We start from the raw sequence: 27,209 nt of genomic DNA, 5'->3' as shown, positions 1-27,209 counted from the left end.
GCAGTGTTATGTATTACATGGTAACACGGCACTGTGCTGTCCCCTCAGCGAACACATAAATGAGATACAAAAAACAGCACAAAATTAATACAGCACTGAGGATTGCAGAGGGGCCACCACATGACAGAGTGTGAGAGAAATAGATAGATGATGAAGATAGGACTGAGATATTGATGGCTAGAGGTATAGCCTCCTGAGACACAGCCTATTCATTTATGTCATCTGCAGTCTCCATTTTGTCTCAGCATGAAAACAAAGTTCCCCTCATCCTACCCAAACACAGAAGATATCATTGGAAAGGCCAGGGTGTCCTCTATCGAGCACATCAGAGCACTTAGTAGGGTAGCTGAAATGAGTCAAAACATATAGATCAAAAACAAATGTCCACTACAGTGGACATAAATGAATAGGTTGGGTCTAAAAAAGAAAGAAAAAGAGACTGGTCCTGTGAGAAAATCTTCAAATTTCTTCTATTTTAATGAGAAACAGACAGACAGGAGCTGTAGTGGCCAGTCTCTCTTTCTGTGTGTTTAAAGAAACAGCTCGACATCTTAGTAAATGCATTTATTCACTTTCTTGACATGAGTTATATGAAATGATTGATACCACTCCCATGGAACCACAGCCAGCAACCAATTAGCTTAGCACACAAAACTAGATATAGGAAAACAGCTATCTTGACTTTGTTCAAAAGAAGAAAAACCATCTATAAGCTCCTTAAATTGATGTTGTGTTCTGTTTGGCTGTATCTGTATAAAAAAAAACCAAAGTCTAAAAATGATACATTGCTGGTTTCAGGGGGTTATGTCCTGGATAATTTATTCTTGAGTAGATGCAGTAACTTCCTAACTGATTAGACTAAGGAAGTCACATGGTCAAGAAACAGTCCTAACTATTAAAACCATGTTTTTTTTTTTTTGTTTTGTTTTTTGCAAAGATTAACTGTAGATATATCAAGCCTTAAGGGTGCTATAAGCAGCCTTTCAACAAAGCTAGGCTAGCTGTTTCCCAACTTCACCATAGTAACTAGATGCTAACTGTAGCTTCACATGGTATACAACAGATAGGTGTATTTCCAAACATTTCAACTATCCCTTTAACTAATTTTAAAGCAGTTTCTATTTGATCCGACCTAGTGTCCTCAGCATATAAACATGCTAAGCAAACAAAGCCAAATCCAGCATGTAATACCGCAGATCTCATCCTCACCTCCTAAGGATACATTTTTTAGTAGTTAAAACACTACAGATTAAATTCCTGAAACAACCTGGTCCAGCAATATGGGGATTCAACAACACTTTCCCTCCTCCTTGTCATAAAAGTTTTGAGGCTTCCTACTGACTGTCCAGAATCACACCAAATAAAATATTACCCTCAGATACAGTATAACCTAAATCAAAACCAAGGGAAATGAACCTCTACAGAGCGGTAATACTGGTAACCACAAAAGTGTGTGTGAAATGTTGGTTTTATCTCCCACCCCTTCATTTAATCATAATATGGTGTGTAAAGAAGATTTAGAATATCCAGTCTGAAATCTCCAGCTGCTCTCAGAGCCAAATGGCTCCTCCAGTGAATGACATCATATCATTAGTGCATCTGATTTGTTTTTCTATCCTTTCCTGAACTTTGGCATCTCAGCTGTGAGGTCACTTATCAGTAAAGAGATTGAAAACCGGTCAGCTGATTATTCCAGGCTAAGGGAAGTTACTTCATTCATTTGTCTCTGAAAACTACATGCAAAAAGATGAAATCAAACCAAAACAAACTCATTCTGAGAAGCAACACTAAAGAACAAGCAGAGCAGAGGCACAGCATGGAGTATCTGATATATTCTCTGTATATTGCAGGGAGAAGGAAACAGGGTGAATGAATCTAATTAGATCCTAATAATGTAAAGAGAAGGTGATGACATGGGGAGTGGAGGTGTAGGAAAAAAGAGAAGGAATGCAGATTTACGGAAAAAAGCAATAACTGGGGTACCCAGGGAAAAAATTAGGGAAGAGGACAAATTTTTTCCTGTTTGTCTTTCCCTCTGTTATCACTCACACTCATTTTCCCGAAGGACATTGTACATGTTGACATTGAAGCCAGGTGGCTTGTCGTCTTTACATTTTGAATGTCCAAACCCCTCATCTTCATCATCTCCATCCTCATCATCATCTGCATCCCGGTCTCTCTCTTCCTCTGGCTCTGTGCTAGACTCTCCATCCTCCTCATCATCCCTTTCTCCTGTTCCCTCCTCCTCTGTCGTCCTTCCTTGCAGAGCCATAATCTCTGGCAAGTCTGGGTGGTTTTCCCAATGCTCTGAAGATCATAAATAATCCCAAAATGAAATCAATTCTACGCGCATACTATGAACGTTTTAAACACACTTGAAGCTGCAATAATGTGTCATGGAAAAGCCTCACTTACCTCTCAAGCAGCTGTAGCCAGGTGGTCTGAGACACAGACACAATCTGCCGTCAACTGCCAGTCGCAGGAGACTATTAGCTGCACGGTAAACATCATTGCGAGCTGCTTTTGCTGTCTTATATCCTCTCCTCTCTGCCCATGCTAAAGAATGCAAAGATAGATGGATAAGAGTGGGTTGTTGGTGACAGTATAAAGCATCATTATATTCATCACAGATAGAGGAAGAGTCTGGTTATCACTTATTTTATAATCAGTAAATTTCATGAAAATATCAAACCCGACAATGTCCTGGTACTACCGACATGTACTGCCTGATTTGAATATTTTACAACTGAAAATGGGTCATGACTTGGGTGTCCATTTCTCAATATGTCTGATTCATAAACTCTTAAAAACGAATGAAAACAGACACCAGGCGCCACTGAGAATGACTTACCCTCACAGACATCCCAGGCAGTCCAGCTGAGCTCTTCAGACCGCTGATTTCCATGCTGGGTTTCATTTGCCAACAAGCTGGGATGTTTCAGCTTCAGTACAGAGAGGAAGGGGGTCCTCTCACACAGGTAACCAACTGAGGTGTAAGGCTCTTGCAACTGAGACACTGGGTAGATGCCTGCTAGAATCTATAGATTTATAAAACCAAAAACAAAGGTACAAGTCAAGGAGAAACAAAAATATCAACAACTACCGCAGAGAATACCAAAATCATTTTTGATATTGATAAGATTGTAGCTAAAAACAGTTTTAAAAGTTGAGGATTCAGCAAAAAAAAAAAAAAAAAAAAAAAACAGCCATGGAATTCATCAAGAACATCAATAAATCATCTTCCCAGAGTGAGTTAAATTTCTACCAAGTCTTAACAGGCAAGTAAACTCATAGTCAGATCTGCTTTCAAGTGGAGAAGTGAGAGATCTGGTACCTGTAACTGTTTATTGACACGAGAGGGAAAGACCAGCCCAGGGCAGTCACAGAGTTTGACTGTTGGGGTGAGGTAGTACGTCTGGAAGTATTTGGTGTGGCCTGGGGTTCGAGACACACTCACCACCTTCCTCCCCACCAGGCTGTTTATAATGGATGACTTGCCAACATTTGGAAAGCCTGGGGAAAAAATGAGCTTAGGATCAGGACTTCATTCTGTTTGTTAATGCTACTCTGAAGTTATCCATTGTTCAGGTCAAGTGCCATTATTAAGGAATTTTAACTCTGAAACCTTTAACAATTGCAAGTTTGACAGGAAAATAAGATCATGATTTTCATGTGTCAAGATATTAACCTTTTGGTTCATTATAGCTGAGAAAAAATATTTTTATATGTGGAATATTAAGATACCGTGGATTTAAACAGAGAAAACAACCAATAAGTCTGATAAGGGACCCTGGTGTATTGGATTAAACAGAAAGGAGCTTGCTTTTCTGATGTGGCATTAAAACCTTATTAAATCTTGAGAAAGTGTTAAGAAATAATAGTTGTTTTAATACAGTACTTTACAAAAATATTCCTCCCATTTTGTTTAAGAATTTGTTTCACTAAATTTGTATGTGTTATACCTATACAGCCCAAAGTGAGAACCCCATCTTTGTAAAGTTCCTGTGATGGACTGCTCATCTCCAGAGCACTATCACTCTGATGCTCCAACAGCACAGACTCGGCTCCCTCATCTGTCCGCTCTCCATCGAGTCTCTCTGCAACAGCATCTCTCTGGATCTTCTGCTCCCAGCTGGTCAGGTCAACTGTGAAGAAACAAGATGTAACATGAAGCAGGTGGAAGTAGTCATGTGAACAATTTAATGCATGTGTTGTGTCAATGGTTTAATAATAAGCATGCATAAAGTATAAACAATCACCTCTCCCTGCTGTGATCTCTTGACAGGCCTTCAGGATATCTATAGGACCGCCAGCGTTATTCCAGTCAGCCTTCCTCCTCATCCTCTTTTTCTGGAGCACTATAAGCCAGTAGAGCGACAGATAGTTATTTTTATCATAACATGCAAGTTATTCTGGTAATATTGTTCTAACTTAAGTTATTTTTGATTGGCAGGTTTATTTTATTTTCCATGTCTGTCTGATATATTCTTTTATGTATGTCACCCAGTCCTCTTCTTATGCCAACAGTTACTTCCTTCCCTACTCTCCCTCTCCTCACCTGTGCTGTAGGGCTGTCCAGGGTGGGAGGTGAAGCAGACTATATGCAGGTGGGGAAACTGAGAGGTCATGTAGTGTTTCCAGGCAATCACCAGTGGGGGTGGACATAGGTCAGCTTTGTTCAACACCAAGACCATCTGCTTCTGCAGCTCTCCTGTGATGTACCGGTACATGGCTGGAGGGAACTGCAGCACCTAGGTGGTTTACATGAGGACACCATGAGAGTAATTATAACCTATTGAACAAGTAAACAACTAGATCACATCCTTATTAATAGGCTCAAGACCAGCAGGTTTTGCTGTTTTTAACTTTGCATTAAAACTGGAAACTCTAAATATAGGAAGTGAAGTAGGAGTCTTATAATTAGAACCAACAATGTGGATTTTATTTTGACTTGTAGCAATATAATGAGCAGTATATCACGCTGACACACAGTGAACTAAATACAACCATTCCCCCTCACTTCATCAGCTGGATCACAACAATAATAAAAAGACTTTACTCACATGAAGGACAACAAACTGACAATATAAAATAAATCAGGACACTGGCGAACTGAACTGCTTATTGGAAGGTCTAAATATAAAACATATAAAATATTTATATATAACATAACATATTTTTATTTTGTCACATTCCAGGATACAGCCTTATGCATGTGCCATTTCATTCTAAAAATAAAAATATCATCTCCTATAATGTAAAAAAAATGTGGTGACGTAGTTTCCTATTTAGAAAGCATTTTGAAAAAGTGGCAGTTAAATAACCTGATTTTTTTTTTTTTTTTTACTAAAACAAAATCAAATCAGCGACAGGAGTCTTGACTCTGTCTCCATCTAGTGGCCTAATTTATCTTGCAGGCTTCTGCTTACAAGCTCACCTACCGGGTGCCTGATATCCGCGATGAGTAGAATAACATCAGACATCTCCAATACTCTCCATAACTGCCTCCATGTCTAAAACAATGGACAAAGGAAAATGAAAATCGTTTAAGTTTAATATTGCAAACAAAATGAATTCACAGTTTCGGTTCTTTCTCAGTCACTAAGAAAGAACGGCATAAGATTAGAATTTCTAAAACTACTCAGATAATATATATTAATCTACTTAATTTAAGTTCAGTTTTGATACTGTAAAAAATATCCAGTCACACAGGCAAAACAAACAGCTTATTCATACGCATGTTATTTTTTCCATTATTTTGATCCTCAGCTACACTTAAAAAGCCATCATCTCTAGATTACTGAGAGTCACTTATTATACCACCAGCTGCTCCAGCCCTACTTCTGCTGTGATGTGCCTCCTGAGTTCAGCCCACGCTCTGAAATCGAATGATCTGCAGGGTTTTTGATTGTGAAAATTGTGTTACCATTTCAATGTCTGAGTAATAACACAGCATGTAGGTAGGATATGGTAGCGCTATGTTCCCAGTGGAAAACACCAGACAATAAGCAGGTATGTTCTACAATTCTTACAAATCGCCTTATCCAACTTTACCAGAATGAATTATTCAGTTCATTGTACATCCTGGAGTTATACACCGAATGTCATTAATCAAGCCCCAAGTTTCCAACAACCTACAACAAAGATGTTGCTAAGTTTTGCAGTTTTGAAGCTCCACATATGGTTATCTAATAGTCTGATTTTCAAAACAGGTTTCCCAGTCCAGTGCTGGCACACCAGTCAAAATATCTTTAAAAGCGTATCTTGCTAGCTAAGTTACTTACCTCAAGATTGTGCTCAAAGTGGCTGAGGGAGCCAGGTGGGTTTCTGGAGTGCAGATCATTCAGGTACTCTCTGTACGACTTCTCCTCTTTCCTTAGCAAGTTCTCTCGGGTCATATCATAATTCCAAGATGGTCGCCGTGGAAAACCAAGAGCTAGGAGTGAATAATACATTTTCCACATGTCAAGCAGTGATCTATGATCTATTAACCTACATCTTCTTTTTATGAGACTGACATATGAAAAACATTAAGAAAAGCCCCAAACCTTTATCTGGGGGATAAATGTCATTAATATCGACTTCAAGTTCTTTTTCAGAGACTGGCTGTAGCACCTTCTCTTGGGCCAACTTCTTCCTCTTTTCCACCTCCTCTTTACTCTCCTTCTCAAAGTGTAGTCGGAACCTGAGTAAGAGGAGCGGTAAGAAGGGAGTTGTTAATAAGGTTACTTTGTTACACTAAGTCATTTTTAAAAGTCCCAATTAAATATAAATACATTAAATACAAATGTCACTTATTTAATGTTATTTAAATAAAAGGAAATAAGACCATTTCCAAATCACAGTATGAGGTTTGCTATAGCCAAGAATTAAGTAATCAAGATCAAGCTCATTTCTAATAAAATAAGTCACTAAATTATTACATGTACATTTATTACATGTACGTTCTGACTCACAATAATTTGATTAATTATCATGAAATAACCACATATTGGTAATTCAAGCTTGTTGTCCAGGCAATAGACTTTGGCATCTGAAAATGACATAATACCCACTACCAAATCCGTATTTACCTCAGGAGAATTTTTAATCTTTCAAAATACTTAACTTTAACTAAAATGAAAGCAAGTATTAGTAGTGATTCTAACAATTCACCTGTTGGGGTCATATCTTGCATCTCTGCTGAAGGGCTGCGGGTTTATTCTTCTAACATCAGTGGTCTCACTGTCTGAGGTATCTGACTGTCGCTCTCCTCCTCGCTCCACACTGGCATTGCGGCTGCTCGGCCCAGAACCTGTGTCACCTGGAAGTCAAGACCAAAGATGCAGGGTCACAGTCAAACACAGACATACATCACACACTTGCATGATGCAAGACCAAAAATCTACCCTTCCACTCATATGAATTGTTGCAGATATCATTATGCTTATTATCAGGGGTCCTCATTCACATCCTAATCCAGGGAAAAGGGCTGTCAAGGAAAATGCTGTCAGGTTTGTTGAAACAAATAGTAAAACGCCTCCAACACAAAGTAACATAATTGTCCTGATGCTTTGCTGACTTAATGACAAGTATACAATGATGCTATAGTAACCTTCTGCATGATGGATTTATTAACCACTGTACCTTGATGAATAAAACATCATATAATAATAATAATACACATTTTGTAAGACATTTAGACTGAATTAAATTCAATTAAAAGTCCAAAGTTAGTTTTGCTGTTTGTGAATCCTTAGTAAGGTATTAGATCTGCATTTTCAAATATGAATTAATATTACAAATAATATAATATTTTACTAAGCTTGGTGCCATTTAAACCAGTTTTTCATCAACACTCTCACACAGGCATGAGTTGGGAATAAAATATACGGATACTTCTGCAACTGTATCAAGCACATGTTCATTTTCGACCCAACATGTCATCAGTGTTAACGTGATGGTTTGACATGTCACGTTACACGTGACAGTACACTAAACCTGCTAATCTGGCACTAAATCTAGCTGTTTGTTAAGGGTCAAATACAAACATATATTTTTAACGCTTCTGCAAAAAACAACAACAAAAAAAAAAACAGATAATGGTGTGCTAATAGCTGTTGCGCTATTTACACTTGTCAAAGGCAAGTTATGTCACAACAGCCGGATTTATTTTAACACTACAGTCTAAATGAGTGCTCCGGTGCTCCGATTTTCTTTCTTAACACTAGCAGCACAGTCCCACACAGAGACGAGCAAACAGTTTGCTGCTAGACCACATAAAACACGACCCGTTAGCTAACTGCTAACGCTAGCATGGTAGTTAAAGCTAACGGCTGTAGTTACCTCTCTTTCTCTCCCGCTTGACTTGTAGCTGTTTCTTCTTTTGTTTGTTGCTGAATGGCTTTTTCCGAGGCATACTTAAAATAAGTTAGCTAATATACGTAGCGTTTTCTGCGTATTACAACCTAAAGCTTAGCACAGCAGCTTTATTTTTGACGGTATTTACATGGATGAAGTTTCTCGACTCCTACACTTTTCGGTGACGCCATATCTACTGCAGACTGCAGAGAATAATGGACGAAACCAATTTCAAGGGTTCACAAGCAAATTTGAAACCTTCTGCCTTATATTTAAATAATTTCGTTAATAATGCTCACTACATGTAGTTACAAGTAAACAACCTTATTCTGCTTGTCATTATGTAAGTGTACTATTAAAATATTAGCTTAACTCACAGTAGACCCCTTTAGTTTAATGGAACAGTCCATTTTTGTAAACACCTCAGAAATGTGCACATTCCTGCAAACATGCGAAAAACAGTTAACAACAACTGGCTGCACAGATGCGTCATTAACTATCCATAAGGCCATCACGCAGAACACATGCAGAATTGTGCTTTCTGTTTTTCGGGAGTTATATGTTTGAAATACACGTTTGTCTTTCACAGAAATAAAAGGTATTTACATGTAATAAATCAGAATTTTTGTCCAGTTAGTAAAATGAATCAGCAAGTAGGTTCATAAGTGGTTGTTTAATTTCTTAAAAAAAAAAAAAAAAAAAAAAAAAAACGTTCAATAGGTGAAAACTGAATATGCCATCTTGAGCTCTAGAAAAATCATTCAATTTTATAAATTAATTTAGAAAATGTGCAGCAGATTAAAACAAAAAAGTCACATCCATAAATTGTCCCTTCATAAAGCCACTATGGCAGATCAGAAATGTATTTATTTATTAACAGCAACTATACAGATAAACATTGTTACATACAGATTAACAATGCATATTATAATGTATTATAGGGTATGTAGATGAAGCATATTTGCAGCCCCCATCCCTCATTAGACTTATAAATCTACCGGTATGTTAAAACAGCACATAAAACAAATGAGTTGATAAAACAAAACTGGGATAAAACCATGTCCATGTATAATGAATGGCACTAAAAATACATCTGGCACTAAACTGAAACAGAAAAAAAGCAAATGGGAAACATTTCAGAGGATTTATTGTATTATAAGCCAAAAAAAAAAAACACATTTAAAATGTGTCTATAAAGAAGTATTATAAACATTCTTATCATGGATGTATAATAGCAAGTACACACTTGGAAAACATTACTTTTAGAACACACGCAAAGCAGTACAATAGGATTACATGAAAACATGAACTGGCTCATCACTCCTCTGAAGGTTATGTGAAGGCCTGCGAATGGGTCTAAATAGGTTATATGGATTACCATATCTTTTAATTACACAATCATTCTTTATAAACCAGTAATATATCTATATTTATGCGTTTTATATTTTTTCTTTCCTGAAAAGGAAATACCTCTACATCCCTTTGAAGGTAAAAAAGAATGAATCACAAGCATGTATTTTAGAACATAGTAGAGGTAATAACACTGAGTAAAAACTGAAAATATCTGTATGAAAGTATAAAAATTTACCTTCAAAGTTAGCTACCAATTTCATTGAGAGTCCATAAATTGCTAGGGCCAAACTTGTAGTTGGATGGAGGAGCAACAGGTGAACAACAAACAGAAGCACTTTATTTCTGACTCTCTTCCAATTATAAAACCATCACTGTGATGGACTGAAACATGCTTTATTGCACCCTTCACATGCACTTTCTACTCAGACAGGACAAAGCTAAGCAAAAGGAAAACAAATAAAACAATGCTGAAAAAAAGAAAAACGAAAAAAAAAAAAAGTTTTCAGTATATCGTATCACCATATTTGTCCTGTCTACCTCAAACCACTGTTCAGGCACAGTCATGTGTTCCAAAGTTCTTGTATCATCTCAGTATTGCTTTTATCCATCCTGCCTGTCCCATTTTCTTGAGTTAATTATAACTTCCCCACTCCCCACACTTCTTCCTTCCATCACCTCTAAGAATTGAGGTGCTCCACTTGAATGGTGGACGCTGACACAGTGAGACAAAGGTCCTTGTGGGAAGTAATATCAGCCACACTGACTGGTTTGTATTGAATGTCACTGGCAGATACTGTCTTATACTGGTGCAGGTCAAATGGACAAGAGATGGTGTCTGTCTGGGGGTAGTTGCTCTGGCTCTGTCCCTGGTGGCCTCCTCCTGCTCCTCCAGGTCTGCTTGATCCTCCGTCAGCATTCTCTGCCCGGCTTTGAGCTCCAGCCTGGCCCTGGGCCTGGCTTTGGTTCTGGTTCTGTTGTGCTGCCTGTGCTGCCACAACTGCTGGTGCAGTCAGCTGGTCTGGGTTGTGTTTCTCCATGTGTTTCACCAGATACGTCTCCTGAGATGAGGGGAGGATAGGTAGAGGGGAAACAGTGGACACATGACTACACGGTGTAAAGTAGCTGCCAGGTGTCTGATGCCAGTGAGGCGATTCACAGTGTTTCATGTAGAAATGCTCTTCAGAAATTGACATTGGTCTTACTGAGGTATAAGTGCGGTTGCAGAGACCACATGAGTAGATCCTGGCATGTTTGACAGTGTGTGTGGACATGTGCACCTCCAGGCTGGCTGCATCTATGTATCCTTTATTGCAGTTGGTGCACTTGTAGGGCTTGTCCTTGTTGTGCTGACGCCGGTGGGACTGTGGAAAAATGGTTATTTGGGAAGAAAAAACATGCTAAAACTGTCACAGTATCGTGACACAGACTCCAATAGAGGTAATAACATAGACATGGCATGTACTATATGAGAGGAGAACTAAATACTTTCATACCTGTAAATTTGAGAGTTGTGTGAAGGATTTCTCACAGCCAGGATGGGTGCACTTATATGGCCTATCCCCTGTGTGAATCCTGTATGAAAACACAAGTAAGCACATGCACTCCTATCACTTTCATGGGGATCTAACCTGATCACAGAAAGACACTGAAGAAGATGAGAAACCCAAGCCCAGCAATTCACCTACCTGTTGTGCTGCTGAAGGTGACTGAGCTGTCTGAAGCACTTTTGGCAGAAGGAGCAGGTGTAGGGTTTCACTCCAGTATGGATGCGGACATGTTGGGCCAGGTAGCTAGAGTTGGCAAATGACTTGGTGCAATGGGGACACTTGTGAGGCTTTGACTCTGTGTGATTCCTGATGAGGGTGAAAGAAAAAGTGAAATTGGTTTGAAAGGACAGAGTGAGGGAATAAAAGAATCAAGAAGCAATAATATATTTGGAAATTATTTTAAAAAAATCTTCAACATTTTTACTTCCAATAGTATGAGTGAAGTATTGTCAGTTTATAGTCTTAATTTAAATTGCACAATATAATAAAAAATCCCCCAGTGTTAGCTGGGATTAGTTCCAGCCTCCCCAGTATCCTCTACAGGATAAGCAGTAGATCTAACAGATGCATGGAAGATGAACACCCAATAAAACCTGACTCCTGTTTCTCTGCACCAGTCTAATTAAATGTTTCACATTAAAAGAGAAGACTAATATGATTAGAAACATTTTTTTCAATATATGCCTCCTGATATGACTGTAAATTGATTTGAGGACACCCAGAAAAACGTCACGAAAGCAGAGCATGACAGCAAACAATTTCTATTGTGCATCATTATTCAATGAAGAAAACAGGACAAAGCATTGACATGAAGAACACCAAACAATAGCACAATGGGTTGTTAAATGAGGAAGCAAAATGGAACTAAAATCTGCCTGCAAGTTTTCATTTTGACACGCATTTCTAATTGTGTGTGTGTGTGTGTGTGTTTCTGTGGAAATAGAGTGGGGAGAAAAAAAATGAGAGTACATGCACACAAAACACACAGAAAGCAGGAAAATGTGATGTAGCACAAACAGTATGCAGATATGCAAGAACAGTGCACATATGAAAAAAGAAGGTCAAATATTCTGATTGTATCAATTAATACAAGAGCATTCCATGCATTTTAGATGGCCATTCTGATCATTGCATAAATTATGGAACATCTGCTTATGGACAAAGTCCAACCTAAAAGGTGGCATTTGAATTTAAATTTTCTGAAAAGGTCACTTCTGGATGAAACTGGCAGCATGCGTGCCAACATCTACATGTCAGTGTAATATGCATCTGCACACCACTCCATCCCTTCTCTAGGAGGAAGAAGACGGTCTGGGCTTCAAAAGTTAAGTTAACAGGGAATATAATGTGGGGTTGTTAACGGAGGGGGAGGTGGGGGTCTGCAGTACCGTGTGTGCTGCTGTAAATGACTGAGCTGCCTGAAAGATTTCTGGCAGTAGGAGCAGGTGTAAGGCTTGGCTCCGCTGTGGATGCGGATGTGCTGGGCCAGGTAGCTGGAGTTGGCGAATGACTTGGCGCAGTGAGGACACTTGTGAGGTTTGGCCTCTGTGTGCGACTTGGAGTGGATCTGCATGTCAGACTTACTGAAGAAGGTCGCCGCACACATCCGGCACCTACGAGCGGAGAGACACAGAAATGGGAGGGCAGGATGGAAGAACAAGAAAGAAGGACACATACAGAAAAGAAACACACAAAAATGAGAGAAGATGGGGAAAGGGAGAAATTAAGAGGGGGTGATGGAAAGAAACAGGAAAAAGAATCTCAGAGAGGAATAAGATATGGCAGACAGTGAAAAGAAAAACGAGTAACAGAGAAATCAATGAAGAATCAAGGAGAAGATAGTATAAAAAGTGAACGAGCAAGACACAGGAGTGCTTGAGAGATCACAACTGAAAAAGCATGCTATATAAGGGCAAAGAAAACAGTAGAGGACAGGCTTATGTCCAGTGTGTGCAGAGGCAGAGAGCAACTGTGAAGCATTTATGTATTTGTACCTCAAATACATTAAGAGAATGAATTAAATGTCCACTACAAAGCAGGTAGGCTCTGCCACAACATGCAGTGAAGTGTGTTTAGAAGAGGTGCCTTTCTTTTTGTCACATGCTTATATCCAGCAGCACCTAGTTCAACTATCAAAGCCGAACATCTCTATGCCGATTTCAACAGGACACAGAAGAGCAGGTATATTTGCATTCCACAGCTAGAGCAAGGAGAAATGGAGATGCACAGCAGACGTTGCTTGTTTTTTTTGTTTTTTTTAAAATACCTTACCTGTAAGTCTTACTGCCATCTTTTGGGACATGGTCTTCCTCTTCATTTGACAAGTCATATGGGTCACCAGGATGATGCTGCAATGATGTCACCTGACAAAAACAACATTTTCAGTATTGAACTGTGTACGTATTGTGTCATATGTGTTACTTTTCTACGCCTGTATTTTCTTACCTGGCCACCAGCTGACAGATGAGCCAGTATTAGTGTTTCATTTCCTGGTCCACCCACAGGACCAATCCTTGGCACTGTTGTCTTCTTCTTCCTGCCTCGTTTTGAGGGCGTCGGCATCACAACCACATGAGATGCCCCATCCCCTTCTTTTTTGTCTACAACAGGATCATCAGCATGTCAAGAGGAGATAATAGCTTTAAAGCAAACAAGTTTTTAATGAGTGGCATGCCATCTGTCGTTATTACATATCAAGCTAGATCCTGGCAGCCTGAAGTCTCATTTTTAACTGCACCTCTCCCATGCATTACTGGTTAGTGAATAAGTGAGAATACAGGAACTAGATGAAAATCACTGATGTGCTCTTTTTTTTTTTTTTTTTAAGAAATATCAGGCTATTTCTTGGTGACAATCTGTAAAAGAGAATTTCAGAATAATGATTTTTTTTTTTTTTTTTACAAATCTATCAATATTTTATGGGTAAGCTGTGTGTGATTGCATGTGGAAGATAATGTTGGATTTAATTTAAGGGGTAGACACATACTGGCATACTGGGTTACTTGCATAACCCAGATACAAAAAAAATCGAATTATTTGCTGATAATTATCTGATTCTGGTTTTTTTTTGTACATCATGCGCTTTGGAAAAAAAAAAGTGTTCAAATGGAATTATAACTTAGAGATATCATTAAGAACAAACTGAAAAAAAAAACCTCTCAGCCAGTTTTAATGAAAAGAACAGGAGCAATCATGTTCCAATTATCACTAAAAATCACTAAAATAACACTGGATAAAACTTCAAGTTTTATCAGCTCAGTTTCTCCTCTCCTCAGTTTAATCTTGGTTCTGATAATTCCCTTGCAATAGAGACAGATATATGTACACCTATGAAAACTCAATCACCCACAGTGTTGTGAAGTTGCAGAGTATAATCAGAATTGTTGCTATAACACCATTTTGTAACTTCTTTTCTATTGACATAATTTCTATATTTATAATATCAATTTGTCAGTAACTGAGACTCAACAAGAATACTACTATCACTTATTCAATTTCCTTTAAATGCAAGATTTTTTTTGTGATACTTAATTCAGTCGTTGTCCCTGTACAGAAGCACCAAAGAACCATGGTGAGTTCTAAATTTTTAAATTTTGTGTTAAAATGATGAATTGTATTAAGAACCTGTGTGCTTGAAAGAGGATTTATTCCAATAAATAAAACACATTACTGTAGTGTATCATTGAGTGTGCGTTTCACCTGGAGAGTGGAGTGCTGAAACAATCATAGTTGTTGCCGGATGACCGGAGACAAATGACTGAGAGGAGGTGGGAGAAACTAGCGTTCCCTGAGGAGTTGTGATGACCAGGCCCGCTGCACCGAACAGACCGTAAGAGACAGATAAAAGAGAAATACTCTTACATTACTAAAGAGTAAGGCAGTACAAAATCTGAGAAGTCAAGATAGGTGACTGGGGTTGGCTTTTTTCTTTAGGTTACAGTCTGAAATGAATAACGTCCTTGAATTTCAGGAATCTGTCTGCAGCTCTGTCTTCAGTGTCTGCGCCATATGCTAAACCTGGAAAAGTTAAGGCAGTGCTCCAAGAGTATCATAAAAAACACTGCAGAGGAAATACTTGAGGTTGGAGCATAAATTTGAATTAGATACGTTCTCATTTTACCCTGCTTGTTCTCCTGACAGTGTGTGCTCGAGTCCTATGTAAATGAAAATACTAAATCATTTAAGGCATCACTTCTTTATTCTATATTACATTTTTATGGTTCAGAGCTAAACTTGTGGGACCTAAATCCTCTCTCAACCTTTGGTTTTGTTCTAATCTGAAGTTGTACTATGAGCATAAGAATTTATGTCAAACAGACCATGAAATAAACATAAATAGCCTCAAAGTTAAAAGGACCTGGAGGCATCTTTGTGTAGGAACAGACTCACCTGCTGTCATGATGCCTGTGGAGGGGACAGGGAGCACTGTGATGTTCTGGGTGCTGTGAGGAGGGTGGAGGTGCGCAGCGCTACCGGCCTGCCCTATTCCATCTGTCTTGGCCCCAGGAGAGGGGATGGTGAGAAGAGCTGTTTGGTAGTGCGATGCAGAGGAAGGAGGGAAGGAAGTACTCTTTTCCTGTTGCTCTTTCACCTTGTTCAAGAACATGGCATTCTCAATCTGACAGAAAAGAGCACATTTTTCATTTGATTGACCAAACTGAGCTCACTAAATCAGCTGCATGAGGTCCCAAAACACTGGTCAGGGGGGCTTTAAATCAGCTCTGATGAAACTGTAAAATTGTGGAATGTGTTGTCCGACCTTACCTGTCCTGGCACGGTTGGGACTGGAGACCAGAAATATGATGAATTAAAATGAGAATCTTCCATCATTCCTGCAACAACACAAAAACACATCTTATTCCATAAGACAAATAATTAAAAGAAATAACGCAATTAAAAAATGATAAAGAAGTGTAACCTTATTTAATAGACCATATCATAATACTGCAGCTCATAACGAGTAATTGAGGATCTGAGAAAAGTCTTGGGCTGGACAATGAATTCATAAGTTCCATAAAACAGAACATTTAAAGTAGTCTGTTATTATACAGTCTAATGAGCTGGATCTCAATTAGACCAGTGATCTCCCACCCCTGTGAGGGTATGCTACGTTTTCCTTCTGGAGATAAATTAAGTTTATCTTATAAATACTGGAACCAGATTTTAATTTTTTAAGGCCTCATCCGTTGCCTGATAACCCTACGGCTTTGATTAACCCCCCCCCCCCAGTTCATTGTGTACCTTACCCTAAAATATTACAGGGCCTCAGGTTTGCTGAGTGCTAATCGCATTAACTTCACAATTAATAACTTCACTAAAACATATTTTTTTATGCAGGGTCTCATGATCAGGTAATAAAACTGTACCCACCACATAGTCCTTTAAATGTCAGCTGATATTGCACTGTACTGGTGCATATTCCCAACAAAACTACAAGGGACCGTTTCACAGCAGATATTTGATTTGGCACAGCAACAAAAACACAAATGTGTTAATAATAATGTTACTGACTGTTGTATTAAAATGTCCCAATAAACCGTGACAGTGTGAGAGTGACTCAGCTTGACTGTAACCAGAACCGTGGAAACAAAGCAAACATTTACATCTGCGCTTTTCCTTCTCAGAATTTCATCAGTGAAAATCAAATGACGACAGGTTTTGAGGGCCCCTGGAAGTGTGGGGGCTCTTGGGGCACCTGCTCACTCATGCAGACCTGTGAGATCCTACTGACATGATCCCAATGATCCCAATTAAAACAGAGGTACTGGACTGATTGATAACAGGATTATGAATTATACTGTGTTAACTGCTGTAAGCTTATAGTCGACTTTCGTACGTGGACTTCACCTGTTAGGTATGAATTTAATGGTTCTGAGCGCCAACATACAGGAACTGAGCTCAGTCTTGAGGGATTTATTGCAGATCTAACTATGTATCTGTATGTAATAAACAGGGACAGTACAAAACAGCGAATATAGCTGACTTTTATGAAATCAAATATGTGTAACAGCAGGGATCCATTTCGGCTCCTTGCGTGTTTTAAGTTAGTCAGGCCCGACGTGCTGATCAACATCCAGTCAGCAGACAGCACAGTCTGCAGTGCCCTCCTGCTTGGAAAAAAAAAACAACCCAAAAAAAAAAAAAAAAAGATAAAAAAAACTGAAGCGTAGAGAAAAAAAAACCAATAGACCATCCTCACAGACTTCCGGCTGTGGAGACGGGCGGAGAGGCGGCAGCAGAGTCATGCAAATCTATCCCAAATTTACTACCGACTGCATGGAGTATAGTGGCGTTTACCGGTACCGATGACTCCGTCTCCCTCCCCGGAACTCCCGCGGACCGGGCTGATTTGGACACAGTTTCCAAATGTATTCAATTTCTTGTAAACTCGTGAAGTTTTTTTTTCCCCTCCTCGTTTTTTTTACGATTTTTTTTCCCTCCGGTTAAGCAGCTGCCTCGACTGAGCTTCACTTCCTCCGGATAAGGTCGTCAGACAAAAGGAGTGTGTTTCGATGTCACTTCCTGTAACTGTTAAAATGCTTTTTTGTGTGTCACAAATGTGTCTAAAATGCAACTTGTCCTCAGTCGGTGGCTCGATGTGCCTGTGACACAGGCCGAATGGTGAATCTGTACGGATCTGAACCACATCTGGGTATGATTATGTACATTTGAGCCTAAAGTTGTAGGCAGAGAGAGGCAGTAATGATGCCTTCAATTGCTGTCGGGAAATAAGACAATAATAGGTGTCAGTGTCATTGAAAACTGATCATGTCGTTCCCTAAAATATGATCCAACTTTGCAATGGTAAAAATATGCAGTGCCTTATAGAAATATATGCAAAGCATTATAAAATCCATAATTTAATTAAAAAATTAATTCCTTTAGATACAATTCCAGTCTCGGTTGAGTTTTTACTTACTCGATCATTAGTTATAGGCCTAAATAATATAAGACAGAAAAGCAGTAAATTGGTTAGACTGGTATGTTTCCTTTAAAAAGGCTTACATAATTTAAGTCTATTCAATAATTAAAATTCTAGCAGAATATTTATGGTAGCCATAAAACATTTTCAAATTCAGATTATAATGATGTAATGCCATTTCAAACAGCTTCTACTTTCAGATTATTTTAATTTATTTACAATCTTCAATTTCAGTTTATATTCCAAGTTGAGTGGGGTTTTTTTCCATTGTTTTATTTCATGGTGCTTCATCCTAATTTTAATTTTACTTTATCTTTACTTTGATTTGTACACATAAACAATTTAGTCAAGTATTCTCACAAATGGCTTATTTGCTTTCTCACAGTTCACGATTTGCCTTAAAATGCTTAATTTGTTCATTCAGGTGATTCACTTACAAACTTCCACTAAAACTTTTTTATCTTGTTATTGTTGTCCTCACTACATCCTTGTTAAATTACCAAAAGAGCCAACCATCACTCACATATGATTGACAAAATTTCCAAATTTATCGTGGTGTTTAGAGGTTGCCTTCTGAACACCTGATGTTTTATATAAACATAATCTATGTAATTTTCTAAAACTCTGCTCATGTTACGGTCAAGTTCCTTTACTTTCAGTGCCAATAATAACACTGCATGTAACTGATTTTTTTATATCACAAAATACTGATAACAACTCTCTTATAACTTTTCCCCTATTCACATAATATAAAGTGTTTTTGTAGTTTGTTTTTTTCCCCATTAAATCTTAATTACTACAGCGAAGCTCGAAAATACGAGTTGACAGAACAGTATTTAAAGGCAGCACAGTGTTGGTCTCCTCTTGTCCTCCAGTTAACAGTGACTTCAGGTTGGTCACTGTTTCAGTTTGTGAATAAACAGCATATAACCGCATATAACACGTAAAGCATCTTCTGAAAGCAGGAAATAGATCACAAGCTTCGGGTTATATTTAGGATACTATGAACTGAGTTTTAAGACAGTAAGTTAATGGTCACATGATGGCGCTGTAAGGATGGTTATTCACATTTTACGGTATCGTCAACATCCGGCGACACGTCTCCCCTACACACTGCCGAGCCGTCCGTTGTGTGTTTATTCAATGAAACCTCTCCATTCTGCGTTTCTCAATAAAGGCAGAGTTTTGTGTTTGACATTTTCGGGCCAGTTCAGCTTCAAATGGGGGAGGTGAGGAAGCTGCAGAAGAAGCTGAGACAGATTGAAAATCTGGAAATAAAAATCAGTCTTACCCCTGAGGAGAGATTCAAGGTACAGGAACTCTTCATCTGCCTGTTATTTCTGATTTGATGTGATTGCAGCCTTTTGTGAATTTGCCAAATCGTGACTTGTAGACTTTCCTCAGGTTTAACATCAGTAATAAAACAACTCAGTGTACTACAAGACATGCATATACCCATCTCTACAAGCTGGCACAGATTGAACAACACTATATTCATATTGTATATTTACACACCAACCAGACAGTAGTGGAGCTCACAAGGCCACGTAAAACCCATGATCCGATGTAGTTGGCATGTTATAAAATAAGACTGAAACCTAAAATAACAGTGTTTAATATCATAGGGTAGAAAGTGTGTGATTAACATGAATTAATAATAATGGAGGAGTGAATCATTTGACAGCCTTTGCCCCAGGTATTTAAGATCAGAAGCTCAGGCTTTGAGCAGGGAGCATCAGAAAAATAATGATCAGGAACTTAGGGAAAGGCACAGTTTGTTAAAATGTTGTGTCTGAATGTTGTAAGTTATGGCCATGCCCTACAGCAGTGTTTTTTTTTTTTATATATTGAACTGCCCTTACAGTCCTAATTAGAAACAGGAAAATAAATGCATATGGTAGTGTCCCACACATACTGTATTGGGCCGATGGTGGGAATTAATGGTACAGTCCCCAGAATTACTCTCTATGAATACAGCGCATTTCCTTTGTCTCAACTTATAAGATAAATGGGTGCTACTACCAAAATAACACAAAATAATTTCCTTATTGAGTAACAGTTGTTTTACAATGGATTGTCTTATTAAAGTAAAATAGAAACATTCCACATGTTGGGGTCACATCCATGAAGTTGAGACACATGCTGGAATATTCTGTGATCATGTGTGGTTACTTGCAATTACACTATTGGAAGTACAGTTTTGTGGTACTTTTAATTATCTTGAGTATTGACACGTTGGCTAATGCAAGATTTTAAGTATGGAAACTACTGCTCACAAGATATTTTTATTTATGGTCAAAATAAAAGCTACAGATATCATGTAATGGATGAATCACCCCCAAACACTGTAACATCTCCCATAATGCAACTTTCATAGTTACTCCCCAACTGGTAAATGTTAAACACCATAAAAATCTATATTCTTTAGGTCCAAGTGGAAATAACCCTAAAGACATAAATAGGGACTTTATAAAACTCTGCACAATACATTATACAATGGGTTTTACAACCTGAGTAGTACTCAGCATGTAAACTGAATAGAAAAAAACAGTACAGTTGCTGGAGTGTTCCTTGCTGGAGTGGAAAATACCTTGTTGATAGTAAGCTGACATGCCTAACTCACTCATTCATGCATATTTCACAACTCACAGTCAGTCAGTATAGAGTATTTTTCCTGTTGCAGCCTAATAAATCAAGGCAGTCAGAGTGTGTTGGTTGTACATATAAACAACTTGTGGATTTAGTAGTTTGGTTTACAACCAATCTTGTGCCGTATTCCCTCTCAGATCTCCAGGAAGGCGGAGCTGCGTTCCAGATTGGCTGAGCTTCAGCTGCAGCTTTCTGGCCCGCAGCAAACTCTAGGGATTGTGGGAGACGGAAAAAAGGAGAAGATGAAAAGACAAGTGTAAGGAAGTGAGGGAGAGGTACCAGCAAGGGGGGGCAGATGGAGAGAAACATAATTCTTCAAAAGCAACAACATTCACTTTGAAGCCTTTGATCTTTTTTTATGTGTCTATCCAAACACACTGGAGGTCAAATACTGTCACGCTTTAAGAAAATGGGAACTTTCTGCTGTTCATAATGTGTCATGTAAACATCAATCAGGAATGTCATCCTCCCTGCTACAGCCCCTCAGGCCTCTGTGCAGATCACTGAAATCAGAATGTGTGGATATTAACATCAAAGTGAATGAAACACTTATTCCTTCTAATACACACACCAGCAGCTTTTCATAAGTACAGTTATTGTTTGTATGGGACTTGGAGATCCTCTACAGGTATGCTCGCTGTCATAGAGGATGCTGCGTTCTTGATTATGCATTCAGCTCTTGCTTTCTGCACTGGCACAGGGAGGATGCCCCTGAGGCCCTTCCATCACAAACGCCTCCAGCCTCCAAGATCCTTAAGGGAGAAAAGGAGTCCAAAGCTCAACAAACGCCAGCGCTGGCTGCCAAGCAGAGGGAGACAGGAGGGGAAGCAGAGATAGGCAGACAGCAGGGAAGGACGGTGCCGGCTCAGGTGTCAGATCATTGCCGAGACGTGTCAGGAGGCTGTCCAGACTTTGACAAGGAGCAGCAACTGCGACAGGAAGGTGGGATAATTAAGAAAAGAGGCTTAAGAGTTTGTTGTTCGAGTTTATCACAGGTAGTTAAAAGTACAATGCAGTGTCTTAATGTGCGATTCACATCTTAGAATCAGATTATGCAGGTATGCTCTGAGGAGTCCTAACTAGCTCATGTGGCAGCCAGTATTAAAACCAGCAGGCTGTGTTTTCTTCCCTGAAGACAGGACCCACATTTTGCATCCTTGGAGCTAAATTAGCCCCACGCTTCGATGTGACAGACTAATCCATATTGAAGAACTGTGTAGATTAACAAGCCGGGGTGCTGATGAGTCAACACTGCTAATTGCACAAATCATTTCTTTTTACAGAAGCTGAATTTACATCCCTCAAAGCATCTTGGGAAAAGGCAAAGTTTCGCTTGAGGCTGTTGGAGGGTCACAATGACATAGTCACTTGTGCTGTTGCTGTTGACAACCTGGTAGTTTCTGGGAGGTAGGGCGGCAAGGAAGTGCTGATTTGCATAATGGATGTGCAAGTGAACATTTCCCCTAATTTAACACTTAATATGCTTCTGTTCTCCTGCTCTCACTTGGGCTGGCTGACATATATTTGTTTTCCTTCCCCCGCTCCAGACGCTCAGCTCAAATCACTTGCAGTTTATGTCAAACACTTTTTAACTTTGCTTGTTTTCACTGACTCCTCTCACTCACTCTTACCCCCTTCTCTCTTCCTGTATTCTCTCTTTCTCACTTGGTCTGTCTCACTCCTCTAAGCCGAGATACGACGGTGAAAGTGTGGCATGTTCCCACGGCAACGGAGCACAAGAACCTGGGGGGTCACACTGGTGGGGTTACTTGCCTATCTGCACCTCCCCTGGAGTACTGCAAGAAGCTGGGTGAGGACGCACACACATACACACACACACACACACGTACGTCCACACATCCACATCCTTGCATGTGCGCCAACTACAGCTGAGTAATGCCTGCTTGCTGTGGTCTGGTAATTATAGGAGCAGTTCATCAGATCAGCCCCAGTGAGAGATAACATCAGTAGACACTTTAGAGAGTTCGCTCTCTGTCTGAGGCAGGCAGCCTTCCATCACTTGAACTCCACCGGCCTCTCCAGCTCTCCTCCTACACTCCTTCCGCACCTGATTCCCCAGCTTAAAATACCCAGTGTAGAAGCCCAGCTCATAAATGATGGAACACAGTCGAACTGTAGTCACACTGTGCTCATTGACTAAATTATATCTTTTTTAAAATCATGTCTACGCTTCTTTTTTGCAATCTGTTTCTTTTTCGTTTTGTGCCTCCTCACTTATTTACAGCTTCCTTGTAGCTTAATCTTTTTGTTCTCATCTCTCTCCCTCTGATCTCTGTTCCTTCACCCTCCTCCTCTGTCTCCTCCCTCTCTTTTGTCTGTGTTTGCCCTCTCACCAGCCTGGTTCCTGTCTTTACCCGACAAGGAGAGGTTTATTTTGAGTGGCTCGGCGGACTGCTATGTGAAGATCTGGGCCCTGAGCCTTGGTACGTTTAACCACATAAACATGTGCGCACACACACACAGATATACACATATATATATTAAGTTAGACAGAGCCTCCAGGCTCTGTCTGGGAAATGTGTATGTGCTTGAGTGTGTGTGTGTGTGTGCATTGTAATCAATGTATGTCTGTGTGATTGGTGGTCTGTGTCTTGTCAATTAAATTAGTATTTTCCCGTTACCTCCAGGGCAATGTGTCAAGTCTATCTACACTTTCAATGCCGTGACTGCACTCTGCTTTGTGCCAGAAGAGGATGGCTACATCATTACCGGATCAGGTGTGTTTTTCCGAGGACAGGAGGTGCATGCTGAAAAACTAAGTGCTAGTGACACAGTGGACAGAATAATGGGAGTTAGATGTTGTTGTATCACATCATATTTGTATCTAATATTTATTTTTGTACATGTATTTGCTTTTAAATAGACATATGTACATGCCTACTTGTCTAAAGCATTATTTCACACCAGCGCGCATGTGTCTTTACTAATATGTAGGCAGCAACTGACACAGTGAGTTAGTGAGTGTAGTACAGGGCTGTTGGACTGAGATTTAGGCGCACAGTTTAGGCATTCAGGCTCAGGTGGGTATACCATGACCACCAATAATAACTTCCAGCCACCTGTCAGCACACGTTAACCTCACACTCTGTCACTCGGCAGACGGGGGGAAAGTTCAAGCATGGAGCTGGCACACTTTCGAAAACTGCCAGTCAATCAACGCTCACCAGGAAGCGGTCACCTCCATCCAGGTGGGCAGGTCACTCACCTACTGGCCGTGACATGCTGTCCCCACTGTGGATGTTCAGGCTGTTTTCATTTTCAGGCTATTTTTAAGAATGCAAAGGCTGACCCAAAAACCTGCCAAATTTTCCCTCGCTGTAAAAGCTGTCTAAAGTGGTTTTTGGGCTCCTGATTATTAATTTGTGAAAAAGCCTCTTCTGAGGAAATCAAACAGCTATATTTCTACACTTTTATCTCCACATAAGCGTTCTTTGTTTATTGCTTTCAAATGGAAATCAAAGATGTTTGTTGAGATGTAAGCTGTGGAGCTCAGTCAATTTTAGACAGCATACTGTACATTTAGAGAAAAAAGGCTTTTTATGAATATTGAAATCCAGAGCTGTGTGTGCACATTTTTTTTCAATTTGCAATCACCAAAATATGCCTAAAGCATTAAAGTGTAGCGCATCACTGCCGTCCTCTTTGTTGTTTACCATGCAGAGTGCACAATCCATTTATAGCCAACAGCGACACAGAAACGTACATTTTGAAACTGTTCAAACACTTCTTTTCCATTTACACAGACATGCATACACTCTCTCTCTCTCTCACTGTCTCTCTCTCACACACACACACACACACACACTGGGTAAAGACTCAGATCACCATGACAACCATGTCTGCTGTGCCCTCCACAGTCTCAGGGTCCACTGGTGTTCAGTGGCTCGGCTGACGGAGGGGTGTCTGTGTGGGAGAACCGGTGTTCAGATCGAGACCCCCTGAGGCTGCTGCACCACTGGAGTGGCCAGGTGACTGGCTGTGGAGGGGGACCGGATGGGCGTCTGTCCCTCAGCCCACGGGGAGACAGAGTGTTCTTGGCTTATGGTCGAGCCTGGCTCAAGATCCTGCACTGGAGGACCGGTGAGCTATGGAGTTGGATGGGCAGGAGGTGTGTGTGTGTGTGTGTGCGTGCATGCGTGCGTGCGTGTTAATTAGATACAGGGAAAACATTGAATGAGGAACGTAGATTTAAGGACATTTGCATAATCCTTCCACCTAACATCTGTCCAATTATCACAGGAACCCTGTCCAGACTGACCAATCACAGCAGCATCACCGGGGTAGCAGATTGTGTTCACCAGACAGGAGGCCTCCTAATTGGTTCTTGCTATGATCTGGCAAATGGAGAAACCATGCTAAATTGTGAGTAGACCATGATCAACCAGACGTTATTTACTCATACAGGACTTAGGACAAACTTGAAAGCACTTTTTAGCCTCAGTCACCTTCATCTCCCCCTCCTCCGTCTAGTATTCACTCTGCCTCAGTGTCGGTACCTGGCCTCTCTGACCTGGCCTGATGCACCCAGAATCCTCTGCTTTGCAGCATGGACCACTGGGAGTGGAGACCACCGGTGGGTCACTGCGGGCCGGGATCTGATTGTGTGGGAGCAGCTTCCCAGCTCTGGGAAGCAGAGGTGGGCTCAATACCTGTCAAGACTACACACTGAAAGAGATTTAAGTCTAAACTGTTCAATTATATTTATGTTTATTATATCTTCATTATTTTGGCTGAGGTCAAGTGGACAACTAATTCTTATGCTGAACTGGGCTTTTAAATGTGCTCAAAGATTTTCATAAACATTTCAGTTGATATTTTGTGGTGGTAAATGATTCAGGGGTGACGTCACCGTGAAAAGAGACAGTCGATTGGACTCCTGCTCACTGGAATCAGAGGGGGACACAGAAGAGGACGAGGAGACTGATGGTACAGAAACACACACTGCAATTTCACACATCTTCAGGTCTTCATTTACTGACTCATGCCTAATGACTAACCGTGGAATTGCAGATTACACCATCATGTTAATTTTAGATGATGCATGTTGTGGCGAATCCTTCTGACCTCCTTGTCAAATTTAGATTACGAGGATGATGCTGGCGGCGATGAAGGAAAAGATAGCCGACGTGACCGCGGAGAGGACGGGCAGTCCGGCTCGTGGTTGCAGTGCATTCTCCAGTGAGTGTTGGTTTCTCACACTGAGGACACCACGGCCTGCAGCCTGGGAGAGGAAATGAGAGGGAGGGAGTGTAGTGACAGCAAAGGAGGGTGCAGGGGAGTGAAGTGTGACAGACTTAGTGTCAGTGTCAGAAGGGAAGCATAAGGATGGAGAAACTGAGTGTCTGTGAGTGTGTGTGTGGGTGGGTATGTGTAAATGATAGGCAGATTGTTTTAATGTAAATATTATTTCTACATACAATAAAGCTGTCACACTGTGACTTGTGCCTCCAAATTTGCATGTGTTGTCTTTTTTGGATTTCATTCTGACCCTGCCTCTTCCTGAAATACCAGTTCATCGCCCCGCTCTGCCTGTGCAACCGGTGTAAATGAATGTAAATTCAATTTTATTCCATCTTAATTCCCCTTGTTCATTGCTTCCCCCCCTCCTCCTCTTCGGTCTGTATTTCTGTCTCTTTCTCTCCACAGTGTCCTTGTTGTTTTTGTAAGCATAATTGAAGAGTTTTTTTTTCCTCTTTTTTAACATCCCACCTCCAAAATGAGCTTATTAATATCGTTTTCAGTATCATTTCTGTTTGCACTGTCAAATTCATTTCTTTTCCTCTGTGTCCATTTAATTGAACCCGTTTAAAAAAAAAAGACATAATTAGCATTTAAATCTGTTTCCTACAGTCTCTTGCCCTCCCTGCATCGCTCTCTCTCCCCTCTCTTATTCTAGCGGACTCTACATCTCAGTCGCTAAGGCAACCGATGCTTTTTTTTTTTCGCTCACTCTCTGTATCTCCCCCTTTCTCTCTGTCTCCCTCTCTCATTCCCTCTCTCCACTGCCAGAGGTAGGCATGATAGCTGATATGTGTCGGAGTGCGTGTTTGTGTCCGTCTCTCCGGTGCGCCTGTGTGTGTCTAAGTGACATTTCTGTGACATTTAGGCGGTAGTTGTAGATGGGAAGTTAACTCTCTCTGCTCAAAGTGCCGTGTAGAGTATTGTCTCCGTGCATGATGCCTCTAATGATGATTAATGTGCAGCGCTCAGGTGTGTGCACTATGAATGTATTGGAGAGAACAGAACATTGTGCACTTTTTTTTTTTTTGTTTTTTTGTGCATGCAGATGTGGAGTCTGTATAAACATGTGGCGCATAATTGAGCGTTAAATTTAAAAGCCCGAGGGAGTCTGTGTGTGTTTTATTGTTTTGTTTTGT

At 40.1% G+C, this 27,209-nt stretch overlaps 3 protein-coding genes across 6 annotated transcripts; 1 reads left to right on the top strand and 2 right to left on the bottom strand.

Moving 5' to 3' along the window:
* Positions 1 to 549: 549 nt before the first annotated feature.
* Positions 550 to 8,531, bottom strand: gnl1 (guanine nucleotide binding protein-like 1). The gene is made up of 12 exons (XM_026317479.1): positions 8,326 to 8,531; positions 7,156 to 7,303; positions 6,549 to 6,685; positions 6,285 to 6,436; positions 5,442 to 5,513; positions 4,559 to 4,751; positions 4,260 to 4,358; positions 3,963 to 4,145; positions 3,335 to 3,513; positions 2,852 to 3,038; positions 2,416 to 2,556; positions 550 to 2,307 (listed from the first exon to the last, which is right to left on the bottom strand). The coding sequence occupies exons 1-12, from the start codon at positions 8,396 to 8,398 to the stop codon at positions 2,042 to 2,044; spliced, it is 1,830 nt and encodes a 609-aa protein (XP_026173264.1). The 5' UTR covers positions 8,399 to 8,531; the 3' UTR covers positions 550 to 2,041.
* Positions 8,532 to 9,168: 637 nt separating this feature from the next.
* On the bottom strand, positions 9,169 to 17,713 carry znf384b (zinc finger protein 384 b). Of its 3 annotated transcripts, XM_026317481.2 has the most exons (11): positions 17,538 to 17,707; positions 16,005 to 16,072; positions 15,630 to 15,858; positions 14,940 to 15,053; positions 13,686 to 13,840; positions 13,512 to 13,603; positions 12,629 to 12,853; positions 11,379 to 11,546; positions 11,187 to 11,265; positions 10,896 to 11,054; positions 9,169 to 10,751 (listed from the first exon to the last, which is right to left on the bottom strand). In XM_026317481.2, the coding sequence occupies exons 2-11, from the start codon at positions 16,068 to 16,070 to the stop codon at positions 10,371 to 10,373; spliced, it is 1,668 nt and encodes a 555-aa protein (XP_026173266.1). In that variant the 5' UTR covers positions 16,071 to 16,072; positions 17,538 to 17,707; the 3' UTR covers positions 9,169 to 10,370. The 3 variants fall into 3 exon arrangements, with proteins under 3 accessions (XP_026173266.1, XP_026173265.1, XP_026173267.1); XM_026317480.2 differs by having other exon boundaries at positions 9,169 to 11,054; positions 17,538 to 17,713; XM_026317482.2 differs by lacking the exon at positions 12,629 to 12,853 and having other exon boundaries at positions 17,538 to 17,705.
* On the top strand, positions 17,711 to 26,231 carry LOC113136568 (F-box/WD repeat-containing protein 7). Of its 2 annotated transcripts, none has more exons than XM_026317489.2 (13): positions 17,711 to 17,892; positions 20,949 to 21,067; positions 21,512 to 21,753; positions 22,095 to 22,218; positions 22,500 to 22,621; positions 23,169 to 23,255; positions 23,460 to 23,549; positions 23,932 to 24,020; positions 24,690 to 24,912; positions 25,072 to 25,194; positions 25,303 to 25,468; positions 25,670 to 25,758; positions 25,914 to 26,231. In XM_026317489.2, exons 2-13 carry the CDS (start codon positions 21,054 to 21,056, stop codon positions 26,012 to 26,014), a joined length of 1,470 nt encoding a protein of 489 aa, XP_026173274.1. In that variant the 5' UTR covers positions 17,711 to 17,892; positions 20,949 to 21,053; the 3' UTR covers positions 26,015 to 26,231. The 2 variants fall into 2 exon arrangements, with proteins under 2 accessions (XP_026173274.1, XP_026173273.1); XM_026317488.1 differs by lacking the exon at positions 17,711 to 17,892 and adding an exon at positions 17,918 to 19,472.
* Positions 26,232 to 27,209: the final 978 nt, after the last annotated feature.

The sequence above is a fragment of the Mastacembelus armatus genome, chromosome 16 (genome assembly GCF_900324485.2).
Source record: "Mastacembelus armatus chromosome 16, fMasArm1.2, whole genome shotgun sequence".
Taxonomy (NCBI): Eukaryota; Metazoa; Chordata; class Actinopteri; order Synbranchiformes; family Mastacembelidae; genus Mastacembelus; species Mastacembelus armatus.
The sequence above is the reverse complement of the archived record's forward strand: the minus strand, read 5'-3'. Positions and strand labels throughout refer to the sequence as shown.

What these genes read in the sequence shown, in the direction of transcription:
- gnl1 (XM_026317479.1), bottom strand. Translation starts at nt 8,398, where the DNA reads ATGCCTCGGAAAAAGCCATTCAGCAACAAACAAAAGAAGAAACAGCTA. An exon ending in ACTTTGAGCACAATCTTGAG is followed by an intron (nt 5,514 to 6,284) that starts GTAAGTAACTTA and finishes CCATTGTTTTAG; the next exon opens with ACATGGAGGCAGTTATGGAG. An exon ending in GTGTCAATAAACAGTTACAG is followed by an intron (nt 3,039 to 3,334) that starts GTACCAGATCTC and finishes ATAAATCTATAG; the next exon opens with ATTCTAGCAGGCATCTACCC.
- znf384b (XM_026317480.2), bottom strand. Translation starts at nt 16,070, where the DNA reads ATGATGGAAGATTCTCATTTTAATTCATCATATTTCTGGTCTCCAGTC. An exon ending in TTCAGCACTCCACTCTCCAG is followed by an intron (nt 13,841 to 14,939) that starts GTGAAACGCACA and finishes ATCCTGTTGTAG; the next exon opens with ACAAAAAAGAAGGGGATGGG. An exon ending in CACCTTCAGCAGCACAACAG is followed by an intron (nt 11,266 to 11,378) that starts GTAGGTGAATTG and finishes GTTTTCATACAG; the next exon opens with GATTCACACAGGGGATAGGC.
- LOC113136568 (XM_026317488.1), top strand. Translation starts at nt 19,383, where the DNA reads ATGGGGGAGGTGAGGAAGCTGCAGAAGAAGCTGAGACAGATTGAAAAT. An exon ending in CCCCTGAGGAGAGATTCAAG is followed by an intron (nt 19,473 to 20,948) that starts GTACAGGAACTC and finishes ATTCCCTCTCAG; the next exon opens with ATCTCCAGGAAGGCGGAGCT. An exon ending in GCAGCAACTGCGACAGGAAG is followed by an intron (nt 21,754 to 22,094) that starts GTGGGATAATTA and finishes TTCTTTTTACAG; the next exon opens with AAGCTGAATTTACATCCCTC.